Source organism: Triticum urartu, chromosome 1A (assembly GCF_056163025.1).
Source record: "Triticum urartu cultivar PI428250 chromosome 1A, HENAU_Tu73, whole genome shotgun sequence".
NCBI classification, from domain to species: Eukaryota; Viridiplantae; Streptophyta; class Magnoliopsida; order Poales; family Poaceae; genus Triticum; species Triticum urartu.
Window position 1 is genome coordinate 543,825,702 of NC_141873.1, and position 17,266 is coordinate 543,842,967.

The 17,266-nt window shown below is 49.0% G+C and overlaps 1 protein-coding gene across 5 annotated transcripts; it reads right to left on the reverse strand.

Annotated features, from left to right (window-relative positions):
- Positions 1 to 1,465: 1,465 nt before the first annotated feature.
- LOC125527663 (uncharacterized) lies at positions 1,466 to 10,442 on the reverse strand. 5 transcript variants are annotated; one of them, XM_087530304.1, is made up of 7 exons: positions 10,114 to 10,167; positions 9,943 to 10,015; positions 9,798 to 9,856; positions 9,613 to 9,685; positions 9,133 to 9,510; positions 7,605 to 8,465; positions 1,466 to 2,656 (listed from the first exon to the last, which is right to left on the reverse strand). In XM_087530304.1, exons 4-7 carry the CDS (start codon positions 9,682 to 9,684, stop codon positions 1,919 to 1,921), a joined length of 2,049 nt encoding a protein of 682 aa, XP_087386430.1. In that variant the 5' UTR covers position 9,685; positions 9,798 to 9,856; positions 9,943 to 10,015; positions 10,114 to 10,167; the 3' UTR covers positions 1,466 to 1,918. The 5 variants fall into 5 exon arrangements, with proteins under 5 accessions (XP_087386430.1, XP_048548138.2, XP_087386439.1 ...); XM_048692203.2 differs by lacking the exon at positions 9,798 to 9,856 and having other exon boundaries at positions 1,961 to 2,127; positions 2,219 to 2,656; positions 9,613 to 9,686; positions 10,114 to 10,442; XM_048692181.2 differs by lacking the exon at positions 9,798 to 9,856 and having other exon boundaries at positions 9,613 to 9,686; positions 10,114 to 10,442.
- Positions 10,443 to 17,266: the final 6,824 nt, after the last annotated feature.

A 17,266-nucleotide genomic window follows, 5' to 3' on the forward strand; every position in this document is an offset into this window, starting at 1 on the left:
CCTAGACACCAAATTGGATTTTCGGTAGGTTGACTACTATCTTAATGTGTTCCAAAGCTTACACAAGCAAGATGCTATCCTACAGAGTGATCTTTGAAGGAACACACCTATATGAGCCCAACTGCTGGTCATAGTCTATGAAATTGGGGTGATCTCTAGCAAACACATGAATAGTCTAGGAGTGTGGCTAATATGCTCTACCCGAGAGGTCAGCCTTTGGCAGTCTAGTACTATTAAGACATGTGGTGAAACCTCTTTACACCAAACTGACAATTCAAGACATAGTCCATTGTTTAGTTGTGAAGGAGTATAGTTACTTGCTCTAGGTGGAGTTCAATCTTAACAAGTCTCCACTGAAATACTGGTATATCAAAACAATGTTGGGAACAAAGGATAAAATGAGCTACACATATGAGGCCTCTGCCAACCCAAGCTTGAGAAGAGAAGTTGCGGGAATGAGCCGAGACGAGCTCACACCTATGCCTTATTTTTGCCGGTCAGGAACAAAGAGTTTTTGACAGCCGGGCCACGATTTGAGACGTCGGATCATGGGTTGTCACCAACTCGAACATGGGTCCAGCCCACGTCTCTCCACGCGATCGCGCCTACACATATGAGGCGTCTGCCAACCCTAGCCGCTGCGTGAAATAGTTTGCATCTGCCGCCTGTGATCCCATTCTGTCCACCGCGTACACGGTCAACGAGAGAGCAGGCCTCTAAAACCCCGTCTCTCTGGATGCTGTACGGGAGAGGAGCATTAGGTTTTTGGGGAGCGTCTCTACGCGACTGCTCGCCGATGTTCACCTGCTTCCTCTACTTCGTCCACCTCCGCTGCATCGTCAACATGTCCTCCGACGCCGAGAGAGCCACCGCCGAGAAGGTTGCTGCTGACCAGAAGGCGGCCAAGGAGGCTGCCGCCACCGCTGCTACTACGGCCAACTGGAGGGTATAACACGGTCATCCCACTCCAGTTTCTTTCTATCTTAGCAGTACTAGCCATGTGCATAGATGTTTCTACTATATGTGTAGTACATGCTTATTTAGTTAGCAATCAATATGTCGTTATTTCCTGGATTAAGTTAATTGAAAATTTGACTTTTTCCTCAAAAATAAGTGCTCGTGTCTATGTAATAATACTGTCAGTGTCTTCCTGTTTGTTTGTCTGTACTTTCTTTTGGACTGCTCCTTTCGTGTATGCATAATATATAATCCGACTAATATGTGTATGAATATCGGCCTATGTGAACTGCTGTAGTGGTATAATTTATGTTTTTTTTCTTTTTATATTTATTGTCTGTGCATCCCTTGCAGCAGCAGGCCCAGGAGAACAGCATCGCTGCTTCGCACAAACCTGGTCTTCAATGCCTCAAATTTTCCTGTAAAAAATTCAAACAGCAAACCTTTACATGTATTGAGAGCCAGCCCCACGTGATAGAGCAAAACACAAATATTTTACCACATCAAGGATTCAGCAATATGATGCTTTATATATAAAGCAGGGAAAACCCTTTATCGTCAAGGACTCAGCAATAAGATAATCAACCAAACTTGCTAGTACAGTTTAACTATGGTTGCATTTGCATGCATACTGAGCTTACCATATATATTCGCAATTGGGTTTAGTTGATGCAAATAAAGGCCATCTCATTCACGTGATGCGCGCAATCAACAATCTACTAGTTGGTCCGAGCCACATACTCATATGTCCCCTATTAATAAGTACGGCGAAATCAACAAAAGTTTAGTCCCCTGTTACGTGCAGACAACACGTCCCAGCCTCCCAGGTGACATACACAATACTTGTGGGCATCGGAACTCTGAAACTCTGAACTGTAGAAGCAGGGAAGCGGACATCAACAAGCTGAACCGTGGCTTCGGCTTCGGATCACTTGCTCGCATTCTTCACGGCCTTGTCAACCTAGAGTTTCCTTTTCTTTTTTATTCGGGGATTGTCAACATTTGGTTTCAAGCTCAACACAACATGAAGGATAGACTCTGGTCGTATGCGGTAGTCAGCAAAGGTGCGGTGGTCCTCCACCTGCTTCCCAGCAAGGAGGAGGCGCTGCTCATCTGGAGCAACTCCGATTTCATTGGCTATCATCTCCTTTAGACTACGTATGGTGGTGCCTGAAAAGTGATGATCAATCCAAAAATTCATCGTCTTGCTGCCAGTTAACGTCCGCACAAAGATCTGGGCTTTGGCTTCACGGGGTCTCACCAAAACATGAAGGATAGACCCATGCTGTATGTAGTAGTCAGCAAAGGTGCGGTCGTCCTCCACCTGCCTCCCAGCATGGATGAGGCGCTGCTCATCTGGGGCAACTCCGATTTCATTGGCTATCTTCTCCTTTAGACTGTATATGGTAGTGTCTGAAAAGTGATCATCAATCAATAACCGAGTTGTTCTGCCAGTCGGTGTCTTCACAAAGATTAGGTTCGGATATCGGACTTCAAATTGGGCCCCCTCCTGGATGTGCAGACCCTTCAGGGCACAGCTGTCCGCCAGCGTCTTACTGCCATACTCTATTACGGCATCGTCTATAAACAAGACCTCCGCCTTCAACTTAGCCTTCACATTGTAAATCAGGTCTGATTCCGCAACCTCAAGAGAGTGGCACCTGCTCATGCCGTTGTGTACCCTGACACTGATCTTCATCTGTTGAACGAAAGCACAAAACATCAACATCTGTTGAACGAAAGCACAAAAAATTAACATCATAGAGAAAAGATCTCATACAACAGCAACAATTCCAACAGATACCAAATTATTGTCATTTTCGAAATGGGAAGGATTCCAGCATTCATTAAGAAGAAAAGTGTTGCTCGGTTAATTAGGGAAAACCGAGCGAAGACTAGATTGCACAGTTAATTATGGAAAACCGGGCAAAAACCATCACAACCATTGAGCGGCACACAAAAGATACCCACGCACACTACTCCAAAGATGGCCTCGCCGAGACAGCATGCAGGCGTCATCGTCATCACTCCCCTAGAAGGAGTCATCGCCATACCTAAACCCTGAGCAAACGACTCCCGCTCGCCGTAGGCGATCATTGACTCAACCCACGCTGTAGAGGTCGTGTGGAGTTGTATGAAAGTCCGCGCCAGAACTCAGCCACCTGCGATCCGACAAAGCAGCTCCAACTCTGACGGAAAACTATGTAGGAGAACTAGGCACGTCTTGCGCCGCAGAAAATCACCGAACGAACCACCTCCTGCCCGTCATCGTACGCCACCGGGACCCGCCGCCGCAGCTTCGACTTCACAGCGACAAACCAGCCGAGGCAATCCCGCGGACATGCCGAGAAGAGTCGACTACCTCAACCAATGTCACATCTCCGACATCGCTCACCCATCATTTATTGTTGCCACAAAAGTATCGATGCCAACACCAACGCCATCCACTTGTCCCTCTTGTCAGTCCCTCTTGCCAATGCCCAGCTCCAAGAACGAAGCCATCGAGAGGGGAAAGGACGCCAATGCGCCGTCATCATCCAATTGCAAATGATCTAGGGTTTCCCCCGGAGATGAATCCATCCGCTAGGGGTGTGGCAGCAATGCAGCGATGCCTCCAAGAAGGTCTACGACGACGGCAGCCGCCACCGAGACAGGGTCTTCACCCAAGCGCCCAAACACCCAACCTACACCGTCGTCGGCAAGTCCACCAAGCACCACCACTGAACAGCTCGCAGTCGAAGAAGCCCACCGCTGAAGCAGCCAACCGCAACTTGCGGAGGCCGCCAATGGCCACCTACGAGCACCAGCCGACTAATCCGTCTACCGCCGACCGTAAGCTAAGCCACGGGACGCAACATGAACCACCAAGCCTTGCCAAGCACCACGCCGGCAAGAGACAAGAGAAGTGCAGCCCGAGGCCAGGAACCTCCTCGGTTCCCAACCGCAGGCAAGCTCCATATACGCACACGCACCACACACGCCCACCAGACGACCTCCAGGCGACAGATCCGCGCCGCCCGGTGCCTTGCGGACCCGCATCACATCATCAAGAATGCCGGCGTCCATGGCCACCCGACGCCCTTGCGCCGCACCAGTCCGCTACCGAGCCTAGGCGGCAGCTCCTTGACGCCCTTGCCCGGAGCCAAGCTAGCCCCACCTCAGCGCTAGCCACCACACGCGGCCCCCACTGGAGTGTGCCTCCACGCCGGTGCACGTATCCACGACGGCGCCACACCGGTGCCTAGACAGGGCAATTCCGCGCAGCGCGCGCATCCGGTACGGTGTCGTGCCAAGGCACCCCCGTGCCTCTCTGGAGCCTTTGCCTCCCCGCCCTCACACCTCAGCGCCGCCCGAAGCTCGGCCCTCCGTGCCTCCACAGTCATGCGCCCTCATGCCTCCATGCCGTTTAAGGGAGGCTGTAGCTGACCAGATCCCGTTGCCGCCGGCCACTGCCGAGCTTTGCTCGGTGGCGTGAGCCGAAGATGGCAAGGGGGAGGGGGATGGAATGGGGGTGGCGGCGGCGGGAGCTAGGTCTCCGCCCGAGCTGCTCCAGGGAGCGATGCGGGGACAGGAAAAAATGTGGCGAGCCTTTGTACAAATTTCTCTGAGATACCAAATTTTAAAGCACAAAACATTATAATTTCGTAGACAAAAGGCTCTCAAATCAATAGGTTCCACAATGATACCATTTAGTGTTGCAAATGTCAGTAAGACATCTTGTTCAGACCAGAACGACTAGGAAACTGGTGATAAATATAAACATCATGACTATAGTTGGCATATGTTGTCAGTCCATCATAGATGTATAACAATTTTGTTTTTAGAGATTGTGATAAAGACACATTGTATGAGAATCCTACAGATTAGTCCTTTTTTCCTTTTAGATTACCGAAAAATGGTTTCCCCCCGCTTTGTATACAAAGCAACCAACCAAGACAACCAACGATAGGTGCTGGGGTGGAAGCTGCATAGTCACGCCCAAAAGAAAAGAAAGAGAAAATACAAGAGAAACAAATGCCGACAACGGCGGATCGACAAAAAAACGAAGAAGCCTCGTGGCCGCTGCATCCACCGGAGATCGCCCACCAAGCTCCGAGCCTCTGAAGTACCGGTACCAATCAACACCTCCAAGAGGGGACGCGACGATGACGACGCTACTGCCAAGGGTTTCCCCCAGTACGCGGTGAGGAGAGAGAAAGGGTAGCCCCGACGCCCTCCAGGAAGGTCCGGCGGCACCCTCATGCGCCACCACGTCGGTGTCGGCCAAGCTAACAGGGATTTCTCCGGATCCCAACCTTCACCTCAGGCACTCCGGAGCTCGCCACCAAACCGACCCCCACCCTGCGCCAACCCGGTCACGAAGCTTCCCACGCTGTCTTCCCACGGCACCGTGAAGCAAGGCCTGCACAATGAAGAAGAGGAGCCGGGACTAGGGAAGCAGCATCGTCGGCACGCGGGAGGACCCTACCTCCACCGTCTTCGACGGTAGCTGACCGGACGCAATAGCAGGAACATACCAGGCCCGTGGCCGCACAGGCCCGGCCGGGATCTTCGAGACCCGTAAAGTTCTCGCCTTCGCGCTGCAGCCGGCACGCCGTCGGCGCCGCCGCCCCTGTCCAAGCCGCACCACTGCCTCACCACACAGAAGACAACGAAGCCACGCCGGGGACCGACCCGCTAAGACCCAGATGGGGCCCGCAAGGCCCAGATCTGAGCTGGGGACACACCGCCGGCCACCCCGCGCCACCAAGCCACCCCGCCGCCAAGGAGCAGCGCCGCCACCACGTCCGCCGCCGGCCACCCCGCCGGGTCACCGGACCGCCGCCATGCCGAGCGACACCGCCGCCGCCCCCCTGCCCCGGGCCAGGAGGACGCACGTGCGGGGAGAGGAGATCCTGCCGCCGCCGGCACACCCCGGGTCTGAGCCGAGGGCGCCCACCGCCGACGGCAGGGGAGAGGATGAGGGGGCGAAGCCGAGAGCAGAGGCGCGGGGGCCGCCCCGGCCGCCTCCCGGGGAGGCGGCGCGAGGGCGAAAGGAGGGGCGGGGAAGGAAGGGCGGGTGAAGGGGGGCCGGATCCGGGCCGCGCGCCGGCGAGGGCGGCCGGATCCCGCCGGAGACGGGCAGGGGAAGGCGGCGGCGGCGAGGGTTTCGGGGGGGGGGAGCGGGTGGCTCTCAGAGTTCGGTCTCGAACGTTTTTGGCGGCGAGGGCGGGAGCGAGACTCTTTTCTCTCCCTTTGGCGCGATGGTTCCGGCCTACAACCGTCCTCGCGAGGCGCTGGTTCGATTCCCTTTTTCCTTTTAGATATGAATCAAACATGAAAAGGTTTGATATTCTTCATCCATCCAGTCCTAAGATCTAACAAATCCTATGAGATCAGTCACATATGAAGACAAGTGGTACTACTATATAAAAGCGAGCCAAGGGGGGATGGGAGGTTGAATAGGGATGAGCTGACAACCCTTCTAAATTAATCCACACACACTGTACATACAAAAACTGAGGGCAGGCCTGGCGCAGTGGTGAAGTCCTCCCCACTTGTGCCAAGAGGTCCTGGGTTCGAACCAGCCTCTCTGCATTGCACTTTGGAGGGGTAAGACTAGGTTCTTATAATCCCTCCCCAGACCCCACCTTGTGTGGGAGCTTCTATGCACTGGGTCTGTCCTTTTTACTGTACATACAAAAACTAAAATGCTACCTAAAAAATACATTCAAGATCACCCGCTATACATTGCGTGTAGTGGCGGAGCCAAAGCCCGGCGGCTGACGGGCTCTACATGAACCTTCCTTAGCTTATACAAGAATACGAAGATTTAATCAGTAGCTTTTCTAGGCAAATAGCCATCAGCTACTTCCCTTTGTACTTTGCGCAAGCTCAACGCACGGGCTAGCTCCACCACTGATAGGGTGGACACTACTAGAGATTAAGACCAACAGGTGTATTGTGATCGAAAATATCATCCCATAAATTCATCTTTGGCCAGCAAAGTGTCGACAATTTGTAAATTACATGAGTTACAATGTTATGTGCTGAACAGGAGCAGAAATATTTTCAGGTGTAATAATCGGCTGATCCGGACCACAATTCTCGTGTACAGGGTTATTCATCAGTGTGTATGTACGCAAAGTTGGATTCACTTGGATGACAAAAGGAGAAAGAAACGGGCATCTTATTGTAAGGAACATTTATACTTAGATCTACTCAGTTTCTACAAAAGATGGCACTGCAAAATCGATTAGCAGCAAACTAACCAATTTACCACTAGTTTGTGCTTTCAGTAACACAAGACTCATGTGTGAGCCTATCAAGAATAATGATGCTTATACCTTCTGAGTAAACAAGTTATACAGCAGCGCACGGCGAAATATGATTCTTGAACAATAAGGGAAAATTAGACTATTTGCCTATGCCTATCAGTAAAAAAAACTATGATCACATATCAACAGGTGGTCAATTAAATTGTTAGTGACTTTGGATTAAAATTGCATTTAATTATAGTTACACTTGATCAAGGATGTTTACATATAAACATGACATTGTACATTGACTATATGTATGCATGGCAAGACAAGGTCACTAAACACACATATGGAAAAGAAACCAGAGTTTAGTATGAGCAGGCCAAATACTTGGAATGATATACTTACAACTGGTATAGAAGAAGCACATTTGCATTTCAGACTCTCAGGTTGCCAAATTTTCAGTTTTTGTATTTCATCGTCCTTCTCCTTAACCAAGGACTGCATTTCCAGTAGCTTACCCTCAAGAGTCAGTACCATTTTTAATGCATTAGCAGCTTCTGCTCGCAATCTACAGTTTTCATCATCCTTATTTCGTACTTCTACTTGCAGCACATCTACATTCTGCTGAAACTTTTTTACTGCCTCCACTTCTTTTATGTTAAGGATCCCCGCTTCTGCTTGCAATCTGCCAATCTCAATATCCTTATTTCGGACTGCCACTTGCAGTTCCTCTACATTTTGCTGAAGCTTTTGTGCTGACTCCACTTGTTTTATCTTAAGGTGCCCCACTTCTGCTCCCAATTTGCCAATCTCATCATCTTTATTTCTGACTGCCACTTGCACCTCCTCTACATTCTGCTGAAGCATTTGCACAGCTTTGTTAGCTTGTGCTGCCTCCACTTCCTTTATCTTAAGGGGCCCCGCTTCTGCTCGCAATCTGCCAATCTCGTCAGCCTTATATCGGACTGCCACTTGCAGCTCCTCTACAATCTGTTGAAGCTTTTGTGCTGCTTCGTTAGCTTGTGCTGCCTCCACTTCCTTTATCTTGAGGAGCCCTGCGCTGTCCTTGTCCATTCTCAGCAGTTTGTTCAAAAGAAAATCCTCCACTGCAAGTGCTGCAGAAATTTCCTTATCCTTGTTTGAGCTAAGGGTCTCATAAGCTTGCTTCAGTTTTCTTAGCTCTGCTCTTAAATCTCCTGCGATGGCCCCATGATCTGCATTCTCTTGAATAATCTCTACACTATTTCCAGCTTCCTTGGATTGTATCTAGCATTATTAAGATACAGGAGTATGGATACAGCACAATGATTAAGAAAATTAGCGACATGCACAAACTGGACCGAAAGCTTTTCAGCTATGGAATTGATGTTGGAGACAAGAGGTACAACTACAAGTATATACAAGACACGGAAGGGGAGGGGGGTGAATAAGGTTGAGTTGACAACCCATCCAAATTAATCCACGTATTGTAAATAAAAATACAAGAATGCTACAGAACAATGAATCCAAGATCATCTGCTCTACATAGGGTGAACTAGAGATTGAGACCAACAAGTGTATTGTAATTTAGAATATCATCCCTTAAGTTCATCTTTGGCCAGCAAACTGCTGACAATCTGTAAATTAGATGGCTCACTGGCCAGGAACAATTATGGGGCAATGTTAAGTGCTGAACAAGCGAACGAAGGTTTCATGTGTTAAAATCATAGAAGGTTGATCTTGACAACAATTCTTGTGAAACTCTAGATCTACTCGGTTCTAGAAAAGATATCATGGAAAATTATTTAGCAGCGCATTAATCATAATATCAACCTGGTCAACATTCACTACTGACTATGTATGGTAACTTTGGAGGCAGGTCAATAAGAAATACCACGGAAAGGAAACAAGGTATAGTATGAGCCAGAAATATACTCCAAAATGAAATGCTTACAGTTGATAAGAAGGCAAGCTTGTGTTTATGAGTCACAGGTTGCCCAACTTTGAGGCTCTGGATGTCATTCGCCTTATCCAAGGAGTGCATCTCATTTAGCTTGTCCTCAAGAACCAGTGTCTTATTTGTGGATGCAGGAGCTTCTGCCTGCAATCTTCCAATCTCATCATCCTTCTTACAGGCTGCCACGTGCAGCTCCTCTAACTTCTGTTGAAACTTCTGCACTGCTTCAGTAGCTTCCTTATCCTTATTCGAGCATATGGACTCATAGACCTGCTTTAACTTTCTTCGCTCTGATATTAAATCTCCGGAATTGTGCTCATGATCCGCAGTGTTTTCATTAAGCAGTACACAAGTTCCAACTTCCTTCAGCTGTACCTAAACATTACAAAAAGACAAGCACGGATGCAAATCCATGATCAAGAAAATCAGTGGCATTCACAAGCTGAACCAAATGCTTTTGGGATAATTAATAAGTACCAGCAGTTCTGAGTTTTCGGTGTCCAAGAGAGCTTCACAAGTTCTTGAATCCTCCAAATCACTCTCTAGCATTTCTGCATTGGACAGAGCAGGCAGCAACAGTGGCATCAGTAGCAACATTAGGTGCCTCATTGTACAGGTTATCTTCATCGAAAAGATATAAAATGGAAATGCTATTCAGTTAATCTTAATAACCCTAAGGTCTTGTCCATCTGGCTGCGGCGAAGCGGAATGACCAACAAAACTGACATTTAGCAGGCACATCATGAAAACTCTCATAAATCAACAAAAAAAAGGTATGCCAAATTTAGGGGCACAATGTTTTCTGACCGGCGAGCTTGGGATCATCGGAAGGGAGCAGCTCCCTGCAGGCCGCCTCCCACCTGCTTCTGCTCAGCTCCGCCTTCCAGGATGAGAACATGTAAGCCATCAATCAGGCGCAGGGAAGCCCAAGAGAAAACCCTAAGAGGAAGAGGACAGGAACGGTCCGATGAATCACACCTGGTGGAGGCGGGCGTCCCAGAACTCGTGCTGGATCCTGTTGCGCGCCTCCAGCCGCGCGCGGCCGGCGGCGAGCGCCTCGACCCGGTCGTAGATGCGCTGCCACTCGGCCCGCCCGCCGTCCCCCGCGTCGTCGCCGCCGCCGCCGCTGCTCATCGATTCGGACGGCGTGGGTGCTGATTTTTCTCAATCTCGTGTGTTGCAATGCTCTCGGAGAAGATGCTACGGAGTTAAACGCTGAGCAGCTCATCGCCATTGGAGGAAGACGGCGGTGGACTCGTGGAGACTGGAGAGGTGAGGCCGCGAGACATTTGGGGAGAAGACAAGTCAGTCACTTCGTGGCTCCTTCACTTTTTTGTCCTTTTATTATTTTTGACATCTCGTTTTTAATTTTGATCCTGGTACCTAATAAAAGTATAGAAAAGAAATACTGATTCAGTATTTCTCTTTGAATTCAGTAATTTCTCCTATTATATTGGCCATTTTATTCGTAAGCATTGCCTAATCTGGGTCTCTATACGACTGTGGACGCGCCCACGGACAACGGCCGAGGCAGATCTCAAGTTTTGCCAATTACAATCACAAACCTTATTTTCGAGAAACCAAATACATGCAAACACATGCACATTGATCATTTTGGTCAAACATAGTTCAATGCACAAAAATACAAGTTGTTCGTACTTAAAATTTTTAGTGTGAATGAAGCATCCGTGTTGGGCCTTCGGGTTAAGGTTTAGTCCCATCGTGCCGTGCGAGAAGCAACACGATCGACTTAAATAACCGTCGTTGTACAAAAGTGGGCGCATCCAGGCCGTCGATGCACCCCACTTTTCTTTTGAAGTTAAATCATTTTGTCATTTACCCTTTGTTTCTCATGTCCTACCCAAAGCGATCATATTTGGGACGAATGTGAGCAAATTGTCGCGGGCCCTAACGGTCAGTCTGACATGGCGGACGCATCCGGATGTCTTCATATCCATTATTCATTTATCCGTCTCATATTTGGGCTAAATATGGGGAGTGCCAGTCAGTCCGAACGTTTGGGCTGGTTGTGGGAAGCCCGATTGGGTGCTACTTTTTCGCCAGGTCAGTGACCTAGCAGTCCGCCATGGCGTTTGCAGCGGATATGGGGTCTGTTTGTAGATGCTCTAAGATTGACTCCTATAAAAAAACTATAAATTGATTTTTACCACATTCTTTAGAAAACTTAGTACCCGCTCAAAACTCTTGTAAAAAAATATTTTTTCTATGATGCAATCTTTTTTCTAAAATACGTACAAGCATGTGTATCATATATTCATAGAAGGAGTAGTCAAGATGGCCGATGCAACGCCTTTCGATACCCACACCCACCACGACTACACTAGCACACACTCGCCTTGACCAAACTCAAGCCATGAATGGCAAAGAGGTTGAACACAGAGCACATAGGTTGTGTCACAACCGTAACGAACACCTCAAAGCACGACAAAAACACAAAACCAAACTAGATCAACGCACCCTCCACTCATGGCATCTAGGAGAGAGGCAAGTGGACACCAGGAGCTAGCCTGGCTCGAGGAAGACATCGTAAATGAGGCGTCGTTGATAGAGTACATAGCGCCCCGGATGCTCATGCCCGCGGCAACACCGAATACATGACAACCCGACGTCCCAAGGCTCACTGATGTGGCAAATCACACCAGCTACTCCTTTGGAAGACACTCTAAGCACCCAGACAACGCCTCCAAGAAGGGGATGGCGTCGTGGCATCGCCGCTGCCTGGCCGACGAACCGAGCCTCGGGGTTCCCCCGGTGCTAGAACGGGGGATGGACAAGGCCATGGCAACACCATAACATCATATGAATTTCTCCTCGGTCATGTCTGTCGCGTCTCTGAAGCAAAGTAAACTGGGAAGGGGGAAAGCAAAATTGTCATCTTGGGCCATCACCATGAAGAGGGGAAGTCGCATCCGCCGTTGGGTTGTCTATGATGCAATCAAATAAACTTGTTCTATTGACTGACTTCAGTTTAAAGTTTTAAAAGCATGCCACTTGTGAAATCGACACTGACATGCATACTTTCAAAAAAGGAAGTCATGCTCAACTGCTTGGATTTAAGCTTAGTTTTTCTCAGAGGTGTTGCATTTGTGGTAGAATCAATGCCGCGTCGGAATAAGATGACTCTTCTTCTTCCCCACCCTAGTGATGCTTCAATTAGCAACGCCGGGAAGCAAGTAGCCCCTGTGTCTCGTCAGACTTTGGTTTTGACGATGTTAGGTTGTGGTGGCTGGTGCTTGGTGTCTTCTCGGACGACAGCGTCAGCTGGTCCAGAGTATGCGGATGTCTTGGAGTGTGGTGTGCAGATGGCGGCTTGCGGCGGCGCTCTTCTTCTCCGATCACGTTGGATGAAGACGACATTGTCAAGATCTGGCAGACTTGGGGATGATCCCTGACCGACGTGTCACAAAGACTCGGTTCCGTCGCCTTTGACTGACCGTTTAATCAGTTCACAAAATAGTGTGGTCTACAATGGAGTTCTTCCATATCTGGATGTGGAGGCTACTGGCGTTTTTCTCCGGCGGTGCCATGGTGGTGGCGGTGATCGACGACGGGTGATGATTAGGTTGGGCATATGGATCTCCCAAAGTAAAGTTGTAATTTTTTTGAGCCCTTTGTGCAAATCTCCAAGACACTAGGCACTTTGTTTGTCTCATGGAGTGGCCACATATGTACTCATTGTAATTTGTCTGTTTAATGGACAATGTGGTAATTCCTCTCTCTCAAGAGAAAGCTTGGATTTAAGCAATTCAGCATTGGTTAGAGCAGTTTACATTGCAACTACGCAGTGCATCCTCAAACCAGCTTTCCCTGCCACATGAAACAAGGCCCAACTCATAACTTACTCCTACAAGAGAGACTAAGATCACAATTTGTTACGCCCTCGATGCGGCTATATCTCCCACGTGTCGAAGCACGACGTCTTAGAGGCATAACCGCATTGAAAGCAATGTCACAAATGAGGTAATCTTCACACAATCCATGTAATATAATTAAAGGGAAAAGGATACATAGCTGGCTTACAATCGCCACTTCACACAAATACATGAATAAAGCATTACATCATCCAAATACAATCAAGGCCCGACTACGGAACCAAAATAAAAGAAGACTACCCAAAATGCTACACAGATCCCCGATCGTCCCGACTGGGCTCCACTACTGATCAACTGGAAACGGAAAACAACACAACGAACAAAGTCTTCATCGAGCTCCTCCATGAGCTTGGTTGCGTCATCTGCACGGTTCAACGACACCTGCAAGTTGGTTTGGAAGTATCTGTGAGTCACGGGGACTCAGCAATCTCCCACCCTCGCGATCAAGACTATTTAAGCTTATGGGTAAGGTAAAAGGTATCAGGTGGAGCTGCAGCAAGCGACTAGCATATATGGTGGCTAACATACGCAAAAGAGAGCGAGAGGAGAAGGCAAAGCACGGTCGAGAATCTATGATCAAGAAGTGATCCTAGAACAACCTACGTCAAGCATAACTCCAACACCGTATTCACTTCCCGGACTCCGCCGGAAAGAGACCATCACAGTTACACACGTGGTTGATGCATTTTAATTAAGGTCAACTTCAGGTTTTCTACAACCGGACATTAACAAATTCCCATCTGCCCATAACCGCGGGCACGGCTTTGGAAAGTTCATAACCCTGCAGGGGAGTCCCAACTTAGCCCATGACAAGCTCTCACGGTCAATGAAGGATATACCTTCTCCCGAGACATTCCGATCAGACTCGGCATCCTGGTTCTACAAGACACTTCGACAAGTTAAAACAAATCCAGCAACACCGCCCGAATGTGCCGACAAATCCTGATAGGAGCTGCACATATCTCGTTCTCAGGGCACACTCAGATTGTCCAAGGTACGGGTAGGCCAGCCCAGAGTTGCCTCTGGTGGCCACCGGCAGCTGACAGGTTGGACCAACACTCAGAGGAGCACTGGCCCGGGGGGTTTAAAATAATGATGACCCTTGAGTCTGCAGAACCCAAGGGAAAGAAAAGGCTAGGTGGCGAATGGTAAAACCAATGTTGGGCATTGCTGGAAGAGTTTTACTCAAGGCAAACTGTCAAGGGGTTCCCATTATTACCCAACCGCGTAAGGAACGCAAAATCCGGGAACATAACACCGATATGACGGAAACTAGGGCGGCAAGAGTGGAACAAAACACCAGGCATAAGTCCAAGCCTTCCACCCTTTACCAAGTATATAGATGCATTAATTAAATAAGATATATTGTGTTATCCCAACAAGGAACAACATCTCCATGTTCCAACAAGGAACAAACTTCAATCTTCACCTGCAACTAACAACGCTATAAGAGGGGCTGAGCAAAGCGGTAACATAGCCAAACAATGGTTTGCTAGGACAAGGTGGGTTAGAGGCTTGGTTCAATAATATGGGAGGCATGATAAGCAAGTGGTAGGTATCGCAACATAGGCATAGCAAAAGAGCGAGCAACCAACAAGCAAAGATAGAAGTGATTTCGAGGGTATGGTCATCTTGCCGGAAATCCCGCAAGGAAGAAGAACGAGTCCATGAAGAAGACCAACGGATGTAGACGAACGGGTCCTCACAAACGCGATGTTATCGGAACCAACCCGAAGAAGCAACACCGGAAAGAAGCACACAACATAGTAAACAACTATCACACGATCATGGCATGATGCACAACAAGTATGATGCATGTCCGGTTTAAAGAGGCATGGCATGGCAAAATGCACAAGCAATCCTACAACTTAAGTGGAGCTCAATATGCAACGAGTTGCATATTGACGGAACACCACATCAATTATTTAGTTCACTCTCGGTTAGGTACTCAACAAATTTAAATGTTGTTAAACATGGCAAGAGGGTGAAGCAAAGTAAACTACCTATCTAGTCAAGTTTAAATGAGGCCGGAAGTAACGAACAACAATTCCGGTAAAACCCCATGAGCATATTATAGATTTGGTACTGTTCTTCCCTAAGCCATATTTTAGAGTTGTTAAACATTCAAGATGATGCCACCATGTTAAACTAGGCAAAATTCTACCCCATTTACATATAAAGTTTATTAAAACCCGAGTTACGGTTATTTAGTTAGGAATTAAAGCATTTTAGCATGGCATAGGAGCAAACTAAAGCAAACATCATTTTAAGCATTTTAAACATGGATGGAAATGGCATATAATTAACCTACACATAATTCTAAGCATTTTTCATATATAAAGGTTTTACATATGATGCATGGTCTGAGAGTTATTATATGCATGAAGTATAGGGTCCAATCTGTAAAACAGTAAATCTTTGGATAATTGGACAAATCACAGAACCAGGAAAAAGAACATATACGGGCCGAATCTGCTAGCCCAACAGCGGGGGAAAGGAAAAAAACAACATGAGGCGCTGGGGCTTCTCACCCATGGGCTTTGGCCCGGTGGGTGGAGGAGGAAGCTGGCAGGCTGGGCTTGGTGCGGCAGTGCTGGGCCTGCTGGATCTGGGAGCCTAGCTCGATCGGTCAACGGGCGAGGGGTCGGGCGAGCTGCTCTTCTTGTCCTGGAAGCAGAGGACGCCGGCGGCGGGAGCGATGACGGCGAACTTGGCGCGCGAAGAACTCAGGCGGGCGCAGGAGGTCTCCGGCGAGGTCAGCAGGGCGAGGACGACAGCGAGGAACTTGGCGTGGCTGTGGAGCCTCAGGCGACGGACGGGCGACAAGGATGTCGTCCATGGCGACGGGAACCTGCGGGGTTCTCTATAGGCGCTCGGGCGATGAGGAGGTCAGGGCGCCGGCGGACGGTGTGGTGGGGCTTGCTCCGGTGATAAAACGAGGTGGAAGCAGGGTCGGGCGACGCTCGGGACTGCTGCTGCTTCGGTGGCCGGCGGCCATGGCTCCCTGCGAGGAACAACGGGACGGGGAGAGCGATTCAGAGAGAGAGAGAGCAGCGGGGAAGGAGGAGAAGGAGGGCATGGCCTGGTGATGCAGTCCGGTTGCCTGCTCCGGCGAGGAGCTGTAGGCGCGGGCGACGAGGAGGAGGCAGGAGCCTCGGGTGCTCTCGGACGAGGGCGACGATGAGGCCAATCCATGGCGAAGCAGAGGTGCGGGGACGAGGAGGACAGCCTTGTGCGTTCCCTCGGGGCACGCGGGCCAAGCTCGGGATGGCCATGGCGCTGGAACTTGTAGGATCGAAGTATGTCTAGAGGGGGGGGGGTGATTAGACTACTTTACCAAATAAAAACTTAACCTTTTCCCAATTTTAGTTCTTGGCAGATTTTAGCTATTTTAGGATAAGTCAAGCAATCATCACACAATTCAAGCAAGCATGCAAAGAGTATATTGGCAGCGGAAAGTAAGGCATGCAACTTGCAAGAATGTAAAGGGAAGGGTTTGGAGAATTCAAACGCTATTGGAGACATGGATGTTTTTCCCGTGGTTCGGATAGGTGGTGCTATCCTACATCCACGTTGATGGAGACTTCAACCCACGAAGGGTAACGGTTGCGCGAGTCCACACAGGGCTCCACCCAAGGGCAACGGTTGCGCGAGTCCACACAGGGCTCCACCCACGAAGGGTCCACGAAGAAGCAACCACCCACAAAGGGTCCACGAAGAAGCAACCTTGTCTATCCCACCATGGCCATCGCCCACGAAGGACTTGCCTCACTAGCGGTAGATCTTCACGAAGTAGGCGATCTCCTTGCCCTTACAAACTCCTTGGTTCAACTCCACAATCTTGTCGGAGGCTCCCAAGTGACACCTAGCCAATCTAGGAGACACCACTCTCCAAGAAGTAACAAATGGTGTGTAGGTAATGAACTCCTTGCTCTTGTGCTTCAAATGATAGTCTCCCCAACACTCAACTCTCTCTCATAGGATTTGGATGTGGTGGAAAGAAGATTTGAGTGGAAGGCAACTTGGGAAGGCTAGAGATCAAGATTCATATGGTAGGAATGGAATGTCTTGATCTCAACACATGAGTAGGTGGTTTTCTCTCAGAACATATGAGTAGGAATGGTGTGTGTGTTCTGATGGCTCTCTCATCGAATGAGAAGGAGGTGGAGGGGTATATATAGCCTCCACACAAAATCCAACAGTTACACACAATTTACCAATCTCGGTGGGACCGAATC